The following is a 19,580-nucleotide window of genomic DNA, read 5'->3' as shown; positions in this document are numbered from 1 at the left end:
GATTGCGGGGGCGTGATCGATGGCGGGGGTGTGATCGATGGCGTGATCGATGGCGGGGGCACGATTGATGGCGGGGGCACGATCGATTGTGGGGGCGTGATCGATTGGGGTGCGTGATCGATGGTGGGGGCGTGATCGATTGGGGTGCGTGATCGATGGCGGGGGCGTGATCGATGGTGGGGGTGTGATCGATGGCGGGGGCACGATTGATGGCGGGGGCACGATCGATTGTGGGGGCGTGATCGATTGGGGTGCGTGATCGATGGTGGGGGTGTGATCGATTGGGGTGCGTGATCGATGGCGGGGGCGTGATCGATTGTGTGGGCGTGATCGATTGTGGGGGTGTGATCGATGGCGGGGCGTGATCGATGGCGGGGGCGTGACTTGATCGCGGGGCGCGATCCACAGCTGCTTTCCGTCCTAGCCGCTTCTCCTTTCTGCCCTTGCATTCAAGTCCACACGTGGTTCTTGAGCTCCTAGTACCCTCGCAGCCACTGTTGAGTACTGGCCTCCCCTTTCTAACTGGTTTTCCTTGCTGTTCCATTTTCATATTCACAAACTTCTGAACTTAAATCATCAGTCAGTGGCCCTCACTTTCCTTTAGCAGTTCATTTTGTCACTTGTATCTTTTTGTTTTTACTATAGAAGACATTCTCTTTATTCATTTGTTTAAAAACTTATGAGCTTGTTGGTTTCTGGATTAACAAGAAACCCAAAACACTACAACTACATGGATGGAACTGGACTTGATGTGAGATGAAATCAGCCAGACCCAGGAAGACAAACTCCTCACGTCCTCACTCGTATGTGGGAGCTGAACATTTTCAGAGCTGAACTCATGGAGATAGAGAGTAGAACGATGGGTCCCAGAGGCTGGGAAGCGTAGCAGGGAGGTGGGGAGAAAGTGGGACGGCTAATGGGTACAAAAATAGAGTTAGAATGATCAGATCTAGTGTTTGGTAGAACAGTGGGGCGACTACAGTTAATAATTTATTGTATATTTAAAAATGACTAAAAGATTGGAATTGGAATGTTCCTGACACAGAGAAGTAACAACTTGGGGTGGTGGATACCCCAGTTACCCTGATTTGATCATTATACATCATATGCCTGTGTCAAAACTTCACAGGTACCCTATAAATGTATCTATAATGATTATATACCCATAATAACTTTTTACAAAACACTCTGAAACACTGTGGAGCCCTCTTCCCATTCTGCACTCCAGGAGCAGGACAGCGGTTATGCCAGTAATCCAAAAGGGATTTATTTGTTGTTGTTTGTTAGTGTTTTGTTTGAGAGCCAAGGTCTCGCTCTGTCACCCAGGCTGGAGTGCTGTGGTGTGGTCATAGCTCTGTGTATCCTCAAAGTCCTGGGCTCAAGAGATCCTCCCGCCACGGCCTCCCGAGTACAGGTGTGTGCCACCACACCTGGGTAGTTTTTATTTTAGTTTGTTTTTTTGTAGAGACTGGATCTCTCTAATGTTGCCCAGGCTGGTCTTGAAATCCTGGCCTCAAGCGACCCTCTCACGTCAGCCTCCCGCATGCTGGGATTCCAGACGTGAGCCACTGTGCCTGACTAGATTTATATTTGATGCGGATGTGATTCTGTAACATTTTCCCACAGCACAACTACCCCCCAGTGGAACTGTGTAAAGATTAACACATACGACCTCAAGGAAAGGGTTGGCCTAGAAGAATTTTGGGGATGTAGAAGATTCACCCTGAGAATACCTTGGGTGCCTAGGTCCTGCTCGTCAACCTGCCACTTAACTAGTGTGTGACCTCTCACCTCGTGGACGTCCCTGGACCCTTCCTGGCCTTTCTGGGAAGACTTCAGCCCTTTTGACCCTGTGGATCGGTGTGTAGTGACGTAAGGATATTATGCCAGGTGATGATGTGTTCTCTCTTCCTCGCAGAGTGAAGGCTGCGCAGACTGAGTTAGGACAGCAAATCCTGGCCGATTTTGAAGAAGCGTTTCCTTCCCAGGGCACCAAGGTACTGCTCTGCGTTTCCCTGTCTTTAGAGATGACCGGCATCCTTGCCGAGCTTATGCCCACCCCGGTCACCACGCGGTTGTCATTCCCGTCGTGCCCGCTGGCAGCTGCAGATCCGTCTGCTGCAGGCTCAGGGTAACGAGACCATCCTGGATTTTAAATGTCCCAAGGTGGTGGCAGTTCCTCCTCTGTTTCCTTCCAGCCTCAGAAAGGGAGGATTTGTTTGGGCTTAATTTAATGTAGGTCAAACCTTCTATCTTGTCTGCCCTGTCAATTCCTTTTTTCTCATAGCTGTATTTTAAAAAAATCCTCATGCCGCAGTGTTTTTAGGATTGTTACGTAACTTACTGGTTTTCGTTTGGTGAAAAGACAACTGGGCGGAGCACCCACCGGCTTATGTGACTCTCGGAGTGACACAGTGAGGAGCCTCCCTGTTAGCGGCCGGCCGTAAGCCTGCTCTTCGGAATTAATGCCCTTGAGCGCTCTGGTAGCAGAGCTGTTTGTGTTGTGTCTGCAAAGCCCACAGCATTTCACGTGGGAGCTGCTGGTTGCACTTCTCATGTAACAAGCTTTCTCCCGCTCGGCGGTCATCCTGCTTGGGGAACTGCTTTTAGCTCCACCCTTCCAACTGCAGCAGATGCCGTCTTTATACCTAGCGTGTGTCGGACAGGAAAGAACCATACAAGCCCTTTTCTCTATTATTTGAGCTATTTCAAGAGAAAGAATTGTTCAAGGCAGGAGCATACTGAAGCATTCAGGGGCAAGGAGCCTGACCCTGCTCTGTGGGTGGAGATGGGGACATTACTGATCCGAGGAACATTTCCGGCGTCTGCTCTGTAATTCAATAACTGGAAATACCTTAATTCTTTTTTCTTTGTGTTCCATAAAAGAAACATAGGAAGTAATTGGGAGTAGCGGCCCCAGCTTTTGCCCCTCACTTTCTATAGGAATTCCGCTCCTGATTTTAATGTCTTCACATTTTATGGCTGTCTGCTAGTAATCAGATGCTTATTTGTAAAGCACTTTTCTTGGAGAACCTGATATTCCTTAGTCATCTGATGTAACTGCAGGGAGGGAGTAGATATTAGAAAGCCATTAGTCCTATTTATTACATGAGGAAAATGAAGGCCAAAGAAGTAAAAAAAGATTGTAGGGATATTCGCTCATGAGAAGCACTGGGCGCTTCTTAGGACGAGGTTAGCTTCACGTGTACTCAGCTGCCCATTTTAGGGTTTTTTTTTTTGATGGAGTTTCACTCTTTGGCCCAGGCTGGAGTGCAATCGTGCCATCTCAGCCCACTGCAACCTCCACCCCCTGGGTTCAAGCAGTTCTCCTGACTCAGCCTCCCAGGTAGCTGGGATTACAGGCACCTGCCACCATGCCTGGCTAATTTTGTATTTTTAGTAGAGACGGGGTTTCTGCGTGTTGGCCAGGCTGGTCTCGAACTCCCAACCTCAGGTAATCCGCCTGCCTCAGCCTCCCAAAGTGCTGGGATTACAGGCGTGAGCCACCGTGCCCGGCCACCCATTTCAGTTTCTAGAAATTTCAGGAACATGTGGATGAAGCCCATCTTTATTATTTAGAAGAGACCTACTTTATATATTTTTTCCCAGATACCACTGGGCAGATGAAATTAAAATGGTTCTGACAGCATACCTCCCTTTTCTCTCACGTAGTGACTTCTTGTTTGTGTGTGTGGTTTTGTTTTTGTTTTTGTTTTCTTTTTTTGAGATAGAGTCTTGGAGTCTCACTCTGTCGCCCAGGCTGGAGTGCAGTGGCGCGATCTCGGCTCACTGCCAGCTCCGCCTTCCAGGTTCACGCCATTCTGTTGCCTCCGACTCCCGAGTAGCTGGGACTACAGGTGCTCGCCACCATGCCCGGCTAATTTTTTGTATTTCTTTTTAGTAGAGATGGGGTTTCACCGTGTTACCCTGGATGGGTCTCAATATCCAGACCTCATGATCTGCCCGCCTCAGCCTCCCAAAGTGCTGGGATTACAGGCGTGAGCCACCGCACCTGACCTCGTTTTCTTTTTTCCTTTTTAAAGACTATGGACTTCTTTTAAAGGCCCTGTGTTACTATTTCTATTTCACAAACGGGAATTAAGATTTTAAAAAATAAATGGGAATTAAGATTTAAAAAAATTTTTCCAACGCAACCTAGTAAACTCTTTGTAAATGAAAAATCTGAACACGCAAACCCGTAGGTTTTGGCCTCTGTGACTTCTCTATGGGGTCACTTTCATCCTGAAGCGAGAATTGAGAAGTTAGGGTGTTCAGCAGATGACATAAAAGCCACTCAGCATGGAGTAAGTCAACATTTTAACAATTTAGGTCTCAGGCAGCTTATATCACACTTTAGAAGCAGTGGAACTTCAGTTGAGATGGATGGAATTGGAAAGAGTTGACAAAAAATAAAATAAAGATTTAGAAGAACCTTACTCATCACCTAGAGTCGATTGTTTTTCAGGTGAGGCCGAGTAAGTGTGTCGAAGCTGCATGCACGGCTCTTTAGCCAAGCCAGGAGTAGATTCCAAGTGTTCTTTTCAGTGTAGTCTACTTAGTCGGCACGTTCACTCAGTGACCAGTCTGAGCAAAACTTGGGTCACAAAGACCTTCCCATCATGACGTGTCAGTCCAGCCCCCGTTACCTTTCCAGTGTTCATTCAGGCCAGTATCACAGGGTTTTCTCTTTGGCTGCCTTTCTAGGTGGTTCACTATCGTGGAGCACGTGTCATGGCTTGGAACCTGGTTTTATGTGTTAAAGGCGACCACACTATTTGGCAAAAACATAGCACTTTAAGAACAGGAATCCCAGAGATTGGAGTCAGGGAAACGTGGCACATGTGGAGAGAGGCCGGTGGCATCCCGACTCTTGGGAGAGAGGCCGGTGACATCCCCACTCTTGGGAGAGAGGCCGGTGACATTCCCACTCTGAGGAGAGAGGCCGGTGGCATCCCGACTCTTGGGAGAGAGGCCGGTGGCATCCCGACTCTTGGGAGAGAGGCCGGTGACATTCCCACTCTGAGGAGAGAGGCCGGTGACATCCCCACTCTGAGGAGAGAGGCCGGTGACATCCCCACTCTTGGGAGAGAGGCCGGTGACATTCCCACTCTTGGGAGAGAGGCCGGTGACATCCCCACTCTGAGGAGAGAGGCCGGTGACATCCCCACTCTGAGGAGAGAGGCCGGTGACATCCCCACTCTTGGGAGAGAGGCCGGTGACATTCCCACTCTGAGGAGAGAGGCCGGTGGCATCCCCACTCTTGGGAGAGAGGCCGGTGACATCCCCACTCTTGGGAGAGAGGCCGGTGACATCCCCACTCTGAGGAGAGAGGCCGGTGACATCCCCACTCTTGGGAGAGAGGCCGGTGACATCCCCACTCTGAGGAGAGAGGCCGGTGGCATCCCCACTCTTGGGAGAGAGGCCGGTGACATCCCCACTCTTGGGAGAGAGGCCGGTGACATCCCGACTCTGAGGAGAGAGGCCGGTGACATCCCCACTCTGAGGAGAGAGGCCGGTGACATCCCCACTCTTGGGAGAGAGGCCGGTGACATCCCCACTCTTGGGAGAGAGGCCGGTGACATCCCCACTCTGAGGAGAGAGGCCGGTGGCATCCCCACTCTTGGGAGAGAGGCCGGTGACATCCCCACTCTTGGGAGAGAGGCCGGTGACATCCCGACTCTGAGGAGAGAGGCCGGTGACATCCCCACTCTGAGGAGAGAGGCCGGTGACATCCCCACTCTGAGGAGAGAGGCCGGTGACATCCCGACTCTGAGGAGAGAGGCCGGTGACATCCCCACTCTTGGGAGAGAGGCCGGTGACATCCCCACTCTGAGGAGAGAGGCCGGTGGCATCCCCACTCTTGGGAGAGAGGCCGGTGACATCCCCACTCTTGGGAGAGAGGCCGGTGACATCCCCACTCTTGGGAGAGAGGCCGGTGACATCCCGACTCTGAGGAGAGAGGCCGGTGACATCCCCACTCTGAGGAGAGAGGCCGGTGACATCCCCACTCTGAGGAGAGAGGCCGGTGACATCCCGACTCTGAGGAGAGAGGCCGGTGACATCCCCACTCTTGGGAGAGAGGCCGGTGACATCCCCACTCTGAGGAGAGAGGCCGGTGGCATCCCCACTCTTGGGAGAGAGGCCGGTGACATCCCCACTCTGAGGAGAGAGGCCGGTGGCATCCCCACTCTTGGGAGAGAGGCCGGTGACATCCCCACTCTTGGGAGAGAGGCCGGTGACATCCCCACTCTGAGGAGAGAGGCCGGTGGCATCCCCACTCTTGGGAGAGAGGCCGGTGACATCCCCACTCTTGGGAGAGAGGCCGGTGACATCCCGACTCTGAGGAGAGAGGCCGGTGACATCCCCACTCTGAGGAGAGAGGCCGGTGACATCCCCACTCTGAGGAGAGAGGCCGGTGACATCCCGACTCTGAGGAGAGAGGCCGGTGACATCCCCACTCTTGGGAGAGAGGCCGGTGACATCCCCACTCTGAGGAGAGAGGCCGGTGGCATCCCCACTCTTGGGAGAGAGGCCGGTGACATCCCCACTCTGAGGAGAGAGGCCGGTGGCATCCCCACTCTTGGGAGAGAGGCCGGTGACATCCCCACTCTGAGGAGAGAGGCCGGTGACATCCCCACTCTTGGGAGAGAGGCCGGTGACATCCCCACTCTGAGGAGAGAGGCCGGTGGCATCCCCACTCTTGGGAGAGAGGCCGGTGACATCCCCACTCTTGGGAGAGAGGCCGGTGACATCCCGACTCTGAGGAGAGAGGCCGGTGACATCCCCACTCTGAGGAGAGAGGCCGGTGACATCCCCACTCTGAGGAGAGAGGCCGGTGACATCCCCACTCTGAGGAGAGAGGCCGGTGACATCCCCACTCTGAGGAGAGAGGCCGGTGACATCCCGACTCTGAGGAGAGAGGCCGGTGACATTCCCACTCTGAGGAGAGAGGCCGGTGACATTCCCACTCTGAGGAGAGAGGCCGGTGACATCCCCACTCTTGGGAGAGAGGCCGGTGACATTCCCACTCTGAGGAGAGAGGCCGGTGACATTCCCACTCTGAGGAGAGAGGCCTGTGACATTCCCACTCTGAGGAGAGAGGCCGGTGACATTCCCACTCTGAGGAGAGAGGCCGGTGACATTCCCACTCTGAGGAGAGAGGCCTGTGACATTCCCACTCTGAGGAGAGAGGCCGGTGACATCCCCACTCTTGGGAGAGAGGCCGGTGGCATCCCCACTCTGAGGAGAGAGGCCGGTGACATCCCGACTCTTGGGAGAGAGGCCGGTGACATCCCCACTCTGAGGAGAGAGGCCGGTGGCATTCCCACTCTGAGGAGAGAGGCTGGTGACATCCCCACTCTGAGGAGAGAGGCCGGTGGCATCCCCACTCTTGGGAGAGAGGCCGGTGGCATTCCCACTCTTGGGAGAGAGGCCGGTGACATCCCCACTCTTGGGAGAGAGGCCGGTGACATTCCCACTCTTGGGAGAGAGGCCGGTGACATCCCCACTCTGAGGAGAGAGGCCGGTGACATCCCCACTCTGAGGAGAGAGGCCGGTGACATCCCCACTCTTGGGAGAGAGGCCGGTGACATCCCCACTCTGAGGAGAGAGGCCTGTGACATTCCCACTCTGAGGAGAGAGGCCGGTGGCATCCCCACTCTTGGGAGAGAGGCCGGTGACATTCCCACTCTGAGGAGAGAGGCCGGTGACATTCCCACTCTGAGGAGAGAGGCCGGTGGCATTCCCACTCTGAGGAGAGAGGCCGGTGACATTCCCACTCTGAGGAGAGAGGCCGGTGACATCCCCACTCTGAGGAGAGAGGCCGGTGGCATCCCCACTCTGAGGAGAGAGGCCGGTGACATCCCCACTCTTGGGAGAGAGGCCGGTGACATCCCCACTCTTGGGAGAGAGGCCGGTGGCATCCCCACTCTTGGGAGAGAGGCCGGTGACATTCCCACTCTGAGGAGAGAGGCCGGTGACATTCCCACTCTGAGGAGAGAGGCCGGTGGCATCCCCACTCTGAGGAGAGAGGCCGGTGACATTCCCACTCTTGGGAGAGAGGCCGGTGACATTCCCACTCTGAGGAGAGAGGCCGGTGACATCCCCACTCTGAGGAGAGAGGCCGGTGGCATTCCCACTCTGAGGAGAGAGGCCGGTGACATCCCCACTCTTGGGAGAGAGGCCGGTGACATCCCCACTCTGAGGAGAGAGGCCGGTGACATCCCCACTCTTGGGAGAGAGGCCGGTGGCATCCCCACTCTGAGGAGAGAGGCCGGTGACATCCCCACTCTTGGGAGAGAGGCCGGTGACATCCCCACTCTTGGGAGAGAGGCCGGTGACATCCCCACTCTTGGGAGAGAGGCCGGTGGCATCCCCACTCTTGGGAGAGAGGCCGGTGGCATCCCCACTCTGAGGAGAGAGGCCGGTGACATCCCGACTCTTCGGCCTCTTCAGTGGTGTCTTCTGACGTCAGCGACCAGTGGTGTTGGAACTTTTAGGTCTCTTTTAGTTATGGTTTGCAGAAAGTCCAATTTCCCATGATCATTACTGCCTGTTTCCCAAAAGATCTCATTGCAGATTCACAGGGTAGTTTCCGTGTCTCCTGCTGTAAGACGAGTGTGAGGATTGCGTCCTCGAGGAACGACAGGTAACTGATGGCTCCATCCACAGTGGAAAGAATGAGCGTAAAGGAGCAGGAGAAGACTCACCGTGCGTAGAGACAAGAAGTAGCGGCTCTGAGAATCCATGAGGTTTAAAGGTGGTTTCTGGCTTTTAATCTGGTACATGTTGTTTGTTTTACCAGAGACCCGGAGGACCCAGCAATGTTCTACGAGATGCATGTCTGGTTGCTAATATTCTAGACCCCAGGATCAAACAGGAAATCATCAAAAAGTTCATTAAACAGCATTTGTCAGAGTATCTAGTACTTTTTCAAGAAAACCAAGATGTAAGTATTGACCAAATGAGATCAGATGTAACCTTTGAATTTTATTGAAAAATTAATGCTGTCAAGCCTGCTGATTTAGACTTCCTTTTAGTGTGACTGTCTTCCAGTGTTGATTGTTGAGCTGTGAGTCCTAGGGGCTGACTTTATAGTTCTTAAGTCTTTTGAGGTCACTGACCCTTTGGAGAAATTCAGAAACATGCACCTGTGCATAAAATTCTGCTTATAGTTTCTGGAAATGTATAGACCCCTGAAGGCCAATCATGGACCCCAGGTTAAAAACCTCTGGATTTTTTTTTTTTTTTTGTGAGACAGAGTTTTGCTCTTGTTGCCCAGGCTGGAATGCAGTGGTGCGATCTCAGCTCACTGCAACCTCCGCCTCCTGGGTTCAAGCGATTCTCCTGCCTCCCCCTCCCAAGCAGCTGGGATTACAGGCGCCCATCACACCTGGCTGATTTTTGTATTTTTTAGTAGGGACGGGGTTTCTCCATGTTGGTCAGGCTGGTCTCGAACTCCTGACCTCAGGTGATCCGCCCGCCCTGGCCTCCCAAAGTGCTGGAATTGTAGGCCTGCATCACTGTGCCGAGCCAAAAACCTCTGGATTTTTAAGTAAAAGATCAAGTAAAAAACGTGGCCTAGATTCTTTAAAACCATGAGAAATACGGAGGTTGGTTCCATTTTGCTTGGCTCTGTGTTTTTGCTTGTTTCCTTAAACTGCCAGTTCTACTTCTAACCACTGGGGTGGTTTTTGATCTTCACCTTCACCAGGTTGCCTGGCTGGACAAAATCGACAGACGCTACGCCTGGATAAAACGCCAGCTTGTGGACTATGAGGAGAAATACGGCCGCATGTTTCCACGTGAATGGTGCATGGCTGAGAGGATTGCGGTGGAGTTTTGCCACGTGACAAGGTAGGTGCCAGTTCTCTACTGGTTTTGTTGTTCGTCGAAGTTTCACCGTCAGTTCCCCAGTCTCTAGCGGTTCCACGTTGTCCTGTGGATTTGGTGCCACCTCCAGACCTCACCAGATGATTGATGCCATCCTCGTACCCAACGGTGGCCCCACCGGCTGCTCCCTCTGCCCCCGTCTTTGCTCTGGGACTTTCCTTGGTGTAGTTCTTGCCTCAAGCAGTCTCTACCTTCTCCACCAACTCAAGGCTTGTCAACCAGCTTGACTTACAGCGATTCCTCTACCCCACGTTTTCCCCAGTCGATACCGCGTGTGTCAGTGTGCTGTGTGTGTCCCATCATCGTTTTTATTTTCTGACTTGCTAGATAGATAGTTCCATAGAGACAGGGCAGTATCTACTTTAATGACATAGCAGACACTGAGGAAACTTGTGTTGAGTGAGTTTCCCACTCCCAGTACGGTGTGTGTAGCCTCTGGATAGTTAGAGCTTTTATTTTGAGACAGAGTCTCACTCTGTCACCTAGGCTGGGGTGCTGCAGTGGTACAGTCCCAGCTCACTGCAACCTCCGTTTACTGGGTTCAAGTGATTCTCATGCCTCAGTCTCCCAGGTAGCAAGGATTACAGGTATGTGTAACCACACCTGGCTAATTTTTGTATTTTTAGTAGAGACGGGGTTTCACCATGTTGGCCAGGCTGGTCTTGCAGTCCTGACCTCAGGTGATCTGCCCGCCCATCTCGGCCTCCCAAAGTGCTGGGATTACAGGCATGAGCCACTACACCTGGCCTGCATCTGAGCTTTCCAAGCATTTTAAAGACCTTCTTTCATTCATCCTGTCTACATTATCCATGTGTGTAGCCCAAGGACAGATAGTCTGTTTATATTAAAAAAACTAAAGCCCAGGAAGGTTAAATCAGTATATCTATGACAAAGCTAAAGCCAGAGTCAGACTTTTTTTTTTTTTTTTTGAGACGGGGTCTCACTCTGTCACCCAGACTGGAGTGTAGTGGTGTGATCACGCCTCACAGCAGCCTTAACCTCCCAGGCTCAAGTGATTCTCCCACCTCAGCCTCCGGAGTAGCTGAGATCGCAGGTGTGTGCCACCACACCGGCTAATTTTTGTGTGTGTATTTTTTGTAGAGACAAGAGTTTGCTATGTTGTTCAGGCTGGTCTTGAACTCCTTTTAATTCTTTGTTTGCAGCTACACTACAACAGTGTTGGTAACTGGTTCGTATTAGTTATGTATTTTTCCGCAGTGGTACACAGTTATATCTAATGCCAGGTGAAAAAGAGAAAAAAAAGCCCATATCTAAGCATAACTCAGCCACCTTCCCAGAATTCATGGTGGTCTTTTTGTTAAAATCATGGAAGGTATAGTCAAATTGCGTTGTTTTAAACACATCGTGGGGGACAAGTGTTTTAAGGGATATTGACTTTTCTTAAAATAGATTTCATTTTTTAGAGCAATTTGAGGTTCCCAGCAGAATTGAGCAGAAGATACAGAGAGTTCCCAGGTGCTCCCTGCCCCATGTGCATAGTCTCCCCATGTTCAGCACCTTCCACCAGAGGGGTATATTTGTCACAGCTAATGAAGCTACACGAACACATCATCATCACCCAGGGTGATAGTCCATAGTTCATGGTAGTGTTCACACTTGGTGTTCATTCTGTGTGGCTATTTTGTTGTTGTTTTAAGAGATGGGAGTCTTGTGGTGTTGCCCAGGCTGGAGTACAGTGGCTATTCACAGGCATGGTGATAGCACACCCCAGCCTTGAACTCCTGGGCTCAGGCAGCCCTCCTGCTTCAGCCATCCAAGTAGCTGCAAGTGCAGGTGCTCTCAGCTCCATTCTATGTGGCTGTTGTTCTAAGAAACACGTTGGGCCAAGCTTAGTGGTTTATGCCTAGCACTTTGGGAGGCCAAGGCAGGTGGATCATGTGAGCCTAGGAGTTTGAGACAAGCCTGGGCAACATGGCAAAACCCCATCTCTGCAAAAAATGCAAAAATTAGCTGGTCATGGTGGCAAGCGCCTGTATTCCCAGCTACTAGAGAGGCTGAGGTGGGAGGATTGCTTGAGTCCAGGAGGTCGAGGCTGCAGTAGGCCATGATCGTGCCATTGCACTCCAGCCCTGGGTGACAGTGGGAGACCCTGTCTCAAAAAAAAAAGAGAGAGGCCGGGCGCGGTGGCTCAAGCCTGTAATCCCAGCACTTTGGGAGGCCAAGGCGGGCGGATCACAAGGTCAGGAGATCGAGACCATCCTGGCTAACATGGTGAAACCCCGTCTCTACTAAAAAAATACAAAAAACTAGCCGGGCGAGGTGGCGGGCGCCTGTAGTCCCAGCTACTCGGGAGGCTGAGGCAGGAGAATGGCATAAACCCGGGAGGCGGAGCTTGCAGTGAGCTGAGATCCGGCCACTGCACTCCAGCCTGGGCAGCAGAGCGAGACTCCATCTCAAAAAAAAAAAAAAAAAAAAAAAAAAGAGAGAGAGAGAAGGAAGGAAGTGAGGAAGGAAGGGAGGGAGGGAGAGTGGAAGGGAAAAAGGAAAAGAAAGAAAGGAAAAGAAACACATTGACTCCTGTAGATTTAGAGAACCTTTTAGCATTGGTTTAAGATCAGTTGAGATTGTCACCTTCTAAATCCCAGTTAACAAAATAAAGAGTGAGTTCCTTAAGAAACTGTTAGCTCATTCCTTTTAGCCTACAGTTCAGCAGACGTGCAAACCGGCTCAGTGAGAAATGGAGCCTGGGAGAGACTGGACGTGTGCCAGAGCCAGCACGTCTCTGTGAGCGCCAGTACCTGCCATTGCTGTCTTGGCTAATGGCAGTGTTGCTGCCAAGTTTCTATTGTTAGAATTTTGGCTAAAATCCTACAGATACATCATTCTTAAATAAACTCAGAGACTCTTTGTTTGATTTCATCATTGATTTGTGTGGGAAGATGATAGCTTAGTCCTTACTAAGAACTCGCACGTCCCTGTTCACCAGCAACTGAGCGTCTGAGACGGAACGTCTGAGTGAGCTGCACCGGCGCTTCTTGGGCAGGGACCAGCTAAGCGTGCTTGTCACTTTTCCCGCAGCGATCCTGTCCCTGGCATGTTTCCAGGACTTACGCCATCCAGTTGAAGAGATGATTACTGGGCCCTTAGGAAGAGACAGGGGATTATAATTCAGTAATTAATGACTTGTGAAATTATATAGGATATATACACTAATAAAAAACTAGGTGCTCCATATGTATTATTATCCAATTCTTCAACAGTTCAAAGATACAGGCAATGTAGTAACCGTGAAAACAAATTACTGGTGGCTCCCGCCTGTCATCCCAGCACTTTGGGAGGCCGAGGCGGGCAGATCGCCTGAGATCAGGAGTTTGAGACCAGCCTGGCCAACATGGTGAAAGCCCATCTCTACTAAAAATACAAAAAAAAAGAATCATTTGAACCCAGGAGGTGGAGGTTGCAGTGATCACACCACTGCACTCCAGCCTGGGTGACAGAGGGAGACTCCATCTCAAAAACAAACAAACAAATAATATATATATAAAATCCATAACCCCTGATTTTTTTTGCCTGGTGGATAATTTCACCTTAAAATTCTTGTTTAGAACATGTCTTTCTACTCTCTAGATTTTAGACTAAGCTGGTAACAGACCTCAGGGTTTAAAATGACTACGTACGTTTTTTTTTTCCTGAATATAAGTTAAGGCCATTTACTTTGTCTTCTCTTGAATGAATGAGCAGTTTGTTTGATAGTATTCTTATCTCTTTGTTTTGAAGGACGGAACTTGCCAAGATTATGCGTACCAGAGCGAAGGAAATTGAAGTGAAATTGCTTCTTTTTGCTATTCAAAGAACAACTAACTTTGAGGGGTTTCTCGCAAAACGCTTCTCTGGCTGCACCCTGACCGATGGGAGCCTGGTAAGACCTTCCCTAGGGGGCTGCCAGGTGAAATCAGGGGGTTGGGTGGTTGGGATTCAGTGTTCACTGTGTGGTGACTCTGTCCAGTGGCTTCAGTGCGTACTCCCTCACTGCCGTGATTTCCCTGAGCTGCTGGGAACAGTGATGATAGAGAGCACTCTGTGTGGATTTATCATTTGTCTGTGATGCAGTACCTCATGTTTCTAGAATGCCCTGTCATCGTTTTTCCTAAGTATTGATCCCGTTTTACCGACTAGTAATTTTGTGGGTCAGAGGCCTTACTCGGTCACAAATACCTTATTACTTTATCAGCTGTCAGATTTGGTTACAATTAGGATATGTTTTTACTTTAGGGTTTACCTTTTAACATCTCTGGTGAGCAAACTAGGTCAATGAGTCTCTGTAAACCCCAAAGCCAGGTATACAGGCCTGGGGACTACACGCCTCCATTGGAAAGGTGGAACATAGTAGTGCCGGTTAAACGTTTGTCTCTGTGTAGTCAAAGACCAAGTCCAAATTTTCTCTCTGGAAACCTCTTCTTTTTGGCTTGATGCAGTGACTCACACCGGTAATCCCAGCACTTTGGCAGGCCGAGGCGGGATTGCTTGAGACCAGGAGTTCGAGACCAGCCTGGGCAACATAGCGAGACCTCATTGCTACAAAAAATTAAAAAAAAAAAAAATAGTCGGGTGCACCCCTTACTCCCAGTGACTTGGGAGGCCGAGGCGGGAGGATCACTTCAGCCCAGGAGTTGAGGCTGCAGTGAGCTATGGTTGGTAACATAGTGACACCCTATCTCTAAAATAAAGAAAGAGAAAGGAGTAAACCTCTTTTTGGAGGTCCAGACTCCCTGCTAACACATCAATATGCTATCTTCAGATTTCCTATCCACTGGGAAACCAAGTGACTATGTTCTATGGTCATTTCTGTTTGCATCATTACATATGCGTAGACATTGAGCTCCTTGAATGCAGAAATTGTAGCTGGCTCATCTGTCTCCTCGAGTCGTGCAGAGTATACACAGAACCCATGCAGGCAGGAATGGAAAGGGAAAGAAGAAAGGAGGGAGGGAAGAAGATATCCACGTTGAATCATACCTTTGAATTTTCTTTTAAGTTAGATTTTGGGTTTTTTTAACTGCTGGTAACAATAGAGAAGCAATGTGATTTAGTAGAAAAGTCCTTGGACCTGCAATCGAGAGAGAAGATGCGTGGCCTAATCCCGATTCCACTGTAACGTAGTGAACTGCCTTCCCTGTTAAATGAGAAGAAAGGACTATCCTTTATTTATTTAATTAATTAATTTATTTATTTATTTATTTATTTATTTATCATTTTGTTTTTTAGACAGAGTCTTGCTCTGTCACCCAGGCTGGAGGGCACTGGTACGATCTCGGCTCTCTACAACCTCCGCCTCCTGGGTTCAAGCGATTCTCCTGCCTCAGCCTCCCGGGTAGCTGGGATTACAGGTGCATGCCACCACACCTGGCTAATTTTTGTATTTTCAGTAGAGACGGGGTTTCACCATGTTGGTCAGGCTGGTCTCAAACTCCTGACCTCAGGTGATCTGCCCACCACCTTGGCCTCCCAAAGTGCTGGGATTCTAGGTGTGAGCTACCATGCCTGCCTATCATTTAATAACAGAATATTAGTGAGACTACATAAGACATAAAACCCAAAAGCCATGAAGAAAAGTGCTGAAAGGTTTGACAACATAAAGAGAACAAAATTCTTTTGGAAAAAGAGACCAGAAACAATCAAGGGATTAAAAAACAGTTTAAGCTGGCCGGGCACGGTGGCTCAAGCCTGTAATCCCAGCACTTTAGGAGGCCGAGACGGGCGGATCACGAGGTCAGGAGATCGAGACCATCCTGGCTAACACGGTGAAACCCCGTCTCTATTAAAAAATACAAAAAACTGGCCGGGCGCGGTGGCTCAAGCCTGTAATCCCAGCACTTTGGGAGGCCGAGACGGGCGGATCACGAGGTCGGGAGATCGAGACCATCCTGGCTAACACGGTGAAACCCCGTCTCTACTAAAAAAATACAAAAAAACTAGCCGGGCGAGGTGGCGGGCGCCTGTAGTCCCAGCTACTCGGGAGGCTGAGGCAGGAGAATGGCGTGAACCCGGGAGGCGGAGCTTGCAGTGAGCTGAGATCCGGCCACTGTACTCCAGTCTGGGCGACAGAGCGAGACTCCATCTCAAAAAAAAAAAAAAAACAAAAACAAAAACAAAACTAGCCAGGCGAGGTGGCGGGCACCTGTAGTCCCAGCTACTCGGGAGGCTAAGGCAGGAGAGTGGCGTGAATCCGGGAGGCGGAGATTGCAGTGAGCCGAGATCTGGCCACTGCACTCCAGCCCGGGCGACAGAGCGAGACTCTGTCTCAAAAAAATAAATAAATAAATAAATTAAAAAAAAGAAAAAAAACAGTTTAAGCTGTATGACACAAACGATTAATACCTAGCACATATAAAGAACTCCTAAAAATCAGTAAGGAAAAGACAAATAACCCATTTGAAAAATGAATACAGAGTCAAACAGACGATTCACTGAAGAAATTCAGTTGGCTAATAAACATGAAAAAAAAGAAAACAGCATATTTTTCCTACATCAGGTTTACAAAAAGAAAAAAAATCAGGTTTACAAAAAGACTAACAGTACAGGATTTTAGTGCTAATATACAGCTTGGTACCTTTTTGGTGCATAAATTGTCATTATCAGAACTTTCAGAAATGTAAATATGCGTGTCCTATCAAACAACAATGTTACATCTAAACCGGAAGTCTAAAAAAATCTGTACATGTAGAGGAAGATGCACAAAGAAAGAGGTGAACTCAGCCTTAAAAGCAAAAGACTTGGATATGTCTGTAATGTTTATTATTGAAGAATGGTTAAATAAATTACGGTGCATCCATGCCGTGAGATGCTACACACAGTTTAAAAGTGGTGGAATGGGGGCCGGATACGGCAGCTCACGCCTGTCATCCCAGCACTTTGGGAGGTATAATGTCTTTTATGGAAAAAGTAAAAAGCATGTTTATGTGCGTAAATGTGTAAGAAAGAGGTCTGGAAATGGTAACAGTGGATGTCTCTCAGGAAGAAAGTTGGAGTGAGAGTATGTAGAGAAGCAAAGAAATATTTTTTTCCATTTACTCTGGTATAGTTTTTTGGAAATTTTCTTATACAAATGCATTTACATACTTTATGTGTACTTTAACAACGTTATTTTTCAATTGTTTTAAAATGAGAGAGATGGGCCAAATCAGTGATTTCCAGATCCTTTCTTGTAACAAAATCTAATGTAGAGGCTGGGTGCGGTGGCTCATGCCCATAATCCCAGCACTTTGAGAAGCTGAGGTGGGAAGATCACTTATGGTCAGGAGTTTGAGAGCAGCGTGGCTATCACGACTAAAACTACAAAAAATGGCCGGGCGCGGTGGCTCAAGCCTGTAATCCCAGCACTTTGGGAGGCCGAGACGGGCGGATCACGAGGTCGGGAGATCGAGACCATCCTGGTTAACACGGTGAAACCCCGTCTCTACTAAAAAAAAATACAAAAAACTAGCCGGGCGAGGTGGCGGGCGCCTGTAGTCCCAGCTACTCGGGAGGCTGAGGCAGGAGAATGGCGTGAACCCGGGAGGCGGAGCTTGCAGTGAGCCGAGATCCGGCCACTGCACTCCAGCCTGGGTGACAGCGCGAGACTCCGTCTCAAAAAAAAAAAAAAAAAAAAAAACTACAAAAAATTAGCCAGGTGTGGTGGTGGGTGCCTGCCAAGATTGCACCACTGCATTCCAGCCTGGGCGACAGGGCGAGACTCCATCTCAAAAAAAAAAAAAAAAAAAATCGAATGTAGAATCCGAACACAGTAGCTACCGTGCTTTGAACATCCACTTGGTGACCCACAGTATACTAAGTGCGTTTACCTACAGTCAGTCACTCTGCTTCATCAGCCATAGGAAGTAGGTGCTATACTCATTTGAAACTTACCCTAGGCCACGGAGCTAATGTGTAAAAACATGAAACTGAGCTACTGTGATTGAAGCAGGGGCCAGGCTGGGACTTGGACCTGGAGTCCCACTCACTTGTTCCCCCTTCACCTTTGTCACCTTCTCTAGCTCCTACCCTTCTGGTCCTAAAACCCTGAGACTTCAGTGGAATTCTCTCTTTGTCCCACGAGGCCAGCCTCAGAGTAGGTGGCGCAGGTGAATCGGGCTGGTCTTTCAGGCAATGGACTGCAGAGTGGTGGTGGCAGCAACCCAATTTTGAGGCCAGACCACAAGGTCCTGCCTACGTGGGCTCACTCATGACTTTGTTAAAATAAAATGCAACTGAAACCACAAAATACTCTTTCTTCCTAGTTGGCACATCAAAAATATGTATACTTCTCTGCTTGCTGACTAATGTTCAATATTGATTTCTTTTTAGTAACAAGGGGGAAAATGGTCACAAACCAGATGAAAATAGCCTTAAAGAAAGTGCAGGTCAGAAAAGGAAGTATTAGCGGGGCATGGTGGTGCACGCCTGTAGTCCCAGCTACCCGGGAAATACTAGCGGGGTGTGGTGGTGCATGCCCGTAGTCCCAGCTACCCGGGAAACATTAACAGGCGTGATGGTGCACGCCTGTAGTCCCAGCTACCCGAGAAATATTCGCGGGGCATGGTGGGGCATGCCTGTAGTCCCAGCTACCTGGGAAATATTAACAGGGTGTGGTGGGACATGCCTGTAGTCCCAGCTACCTGGGAAATTTTAGCAGGGCATGATGGTGTATGCCTGTAGTCCCAGCTACCAGGGAAATTTTAGCAGGGCATGATGGTGTACCCCTATAGTCCTAGCTACCCGAGAGGCTGAGACAGGAGGATTGCTTTAGCCCAGGAGGCAGAGGTTGCAATGAATTGAGATTGCACTACTGCACTCCAACCTGGGTGACAAAGTGAGACCATCTCAAAAAAAAAAAAGAAAAAGATAAGGAAGTAGGGAACAGAGATCCCACTGAAGGAATCGTGTGTTTCTCCTGAGAAGTACAAGGTTGGCTTTAGCAACCTCCTGATTTCCTCTTGCTGGCTGTCCTCTTGGACCTTCCCAAGCCATGCTTCTGCCTGGTTTCAAGTACAGATATGTGCGGCACTGGATTCAGCCCTACAGAGGTCTGCCGGGACAAGCGTGAGGTTTCAGCATTGAGCACAGGCCCCACCTGGGAGTAGCCCCCTGAGCTCCCATGGCCTCTGGCTGGGCAGGGTCCGGAGAGCGTCAGGACAGGCTCTGTGAGCTGGTAATCCAGATAACCGGATGGGAAATAGGTCCCAGTGAAGGATGCTTGAATGACGTTCTTGCCAAGCCCTAGTTTTGTGCCATTCTTCACCCTCTCTGGCTGGGCCCTACGTCCTGGTGATTTTTCTTTTACATTTAGGGAGCTATAGGACCATGGAGGAACAAATGGCCCTGTTGTATCCGAGGACCAGGGTAGCCTGTGAACCTGGGTCTGTCCCAGGACCTGTCTGAGGAAAAATCCCCCAAAGGCCAAAAGCGCTAAGGGAACGAGGGCAGGGAACGAGGGCAGGGAAGGCCCTCCTGGACAGGCTGAGGCTGCTGAACAGGGTAACCACGTAGAGACCGTGAAAAACTGAAGGAGCTTACTCAAGTTCGCAAAGACAATGCTGTATTGAAAAACACAGGTACAGGCCTGTCAGAGCGGCAGTTGGCCAACTGTCAGCCACCTTCTGTCCTGGGAGGACAGGGCTGGGGGTACTGGTGGCTCACGCCTGAACTCGCTCAGCCAGAGCCCAGCTTCTGGACCAGAGCCCAGCTCCTGG

At 50.0% G+C, this 19,580-nt stretch overlaps 1 protein-coding gene across 8 annotated transcripts in view; it reads left to right on the top strand.

The window, feature by feature from the left end:
• The window catches only part of VPS53 (VPS53 subunit of GARP complex), a 174,900-nt gene that overhangs the window by 71,035 nt on the left and 84,285 nt on the right, over positions 1-19,580 (top strand). For 7 of the 8 annotated variants that reach the window (XM_077969703.1, XM_077969702.1, XM_077969701.1 and 4 more), the window contains 4 exons: positions 1,919-1,997; positions 8,804-8,947; positions 9,713-9,855; positions 13,630-13,771. In XM_077969703.1, coding sequence (XP_077825829.1) covers positions 1,919-1,997; positions 8,804-8,947; positions 9,713-9,855; positions 13,630-13,771 — 508 coding nt within the window. Of the gene's footprint in view, positions 1-1,918; positions 1,998-4,704; positions 8,684-8,803; positions 8,948-9,712; positions 9,856-13,629; positions 13,772-19,580 lie in introns of those variants that run through there. The other variant, XM_077969699.1, reaches the window with a different exon arrangement.

Source organism: Macaca mulatta, chromosome 16 (assembly GCF_049350105.2).
Source record: "Macaca mulatta isolate MMU2019108-1 chromosome 16, T2T-MMU8v2.0, whole genome shotgun sequence".
NCBI lineage: Eukaryota > Metazoa > Chordata > Mammalia > Primates > Cercopithecidae > Macaca > Macaca mulatta.
This window is presented reverse-complemented; position numbering and strand designations above follow the sequence as displayed.